Below are 717 nucleotides of genomic sequence, written 5' to 3'. Positions count from 1 at the left end.
TGTGTCTGCTGCAGCGTAAGGAGGGAGGGGGGCATAGGGTTGAGGGTATCCGTCACCAGCAGCAGCAGCAGCAGCAGCAGCTGCTGCTGCTGCTGCTGCTGCTGCTGGGCTGTATCTGCTGCTTTCTTGCGTCTCAGCAGCAGCATCCGGGTGTATATCCACCCGCCCAAAGCGAGGAGAAGCAAGGGGGCTGATGTGGTTATAGGGGCCGTTCATTTCTTCTTCTTCTTCTGCTGCTGCTGCTGCTGCTGTTGCTGCTGCTGCTGCTGCTGACTGCTTCTCCCGCCGCCAGCTTCTTAGTCTAGCGTCTTGCGTCTCCTCTGGCCCCCCCCGCATATGCCCCTGCTGCTGCTGCTGCTGCTGCTGCTGCTGTTGCTGCTGCTGCTGCTGCTGCTGCTGCTCGTCTTCTTCTGCACTGTCTACTGTTAGAGTTCGCTGCAGCTTCTCTAGACAGCTCCACCTTGGTTGGGGCTGCAGCCTGCTGCTGCTGTGGCGGTAGCGGCGATGCCACTTGTGCTGCTCCTCTATGAGGAACGAGGGGGCTTCCCACTCCTGCTGCTGCTGCTGCTGCTGCTGTTGCTGCTGCTGGTGCTGCTGCTCCTGCTGCCAGAGGAGCATGCGGCTCTGCAGGTGCAGCTCTTGTCGTCCCAGCTGCTGCTCCCAGTGGTCGTGCGCCGCCTGCTGCTGCCACTGCTGCTGCTGCTGCTGCTGCTGCTG

At 61.8% G+C, this 717-nt stretch overlaps 1 protein-coding gene across 1 annotated transcript in view; it reads right to left on the bottom strand.

Annotated features, from left to right (window-relative positions):
• Positions 1-717, bottom strand: part of EMH_0033200 (uncharacterized protein) — a gene marked incomplete at both ends in the record, with an annotated part of 5,532 nt that overhangs the window by 4,650 nt on the left and 165 nt on the right. The window contains one exon of the mRNA XM_013494722.1: positions 3-717. Within this exon, the coding sequence (XP_013350176.1) occupies positions 3-717 (715 nt within the window). The remainder of the gene's footprint in view (positions 1-2) is intronic.

The sequence above is a fragment of the Eimeria mitis genome, genomic scaffold, assembly GCF_000499745.2.
Source record: "Eimeria mitis Houghton genomic scaffold, Emh_scaff1261, whole genome shotgun sequence".
Classification (NCBI taxonomy): domain Eukaryota; phylum Apicomplexa; class Conoidasida; order Eucoccidiorida; family Eimeriidae; genus Eimeria; species Eimeria mitis.
Note: the sequence above shows the minus strand (reverse complement) of the source record. Positions and strands in the feature narration are given on the sequence as shown.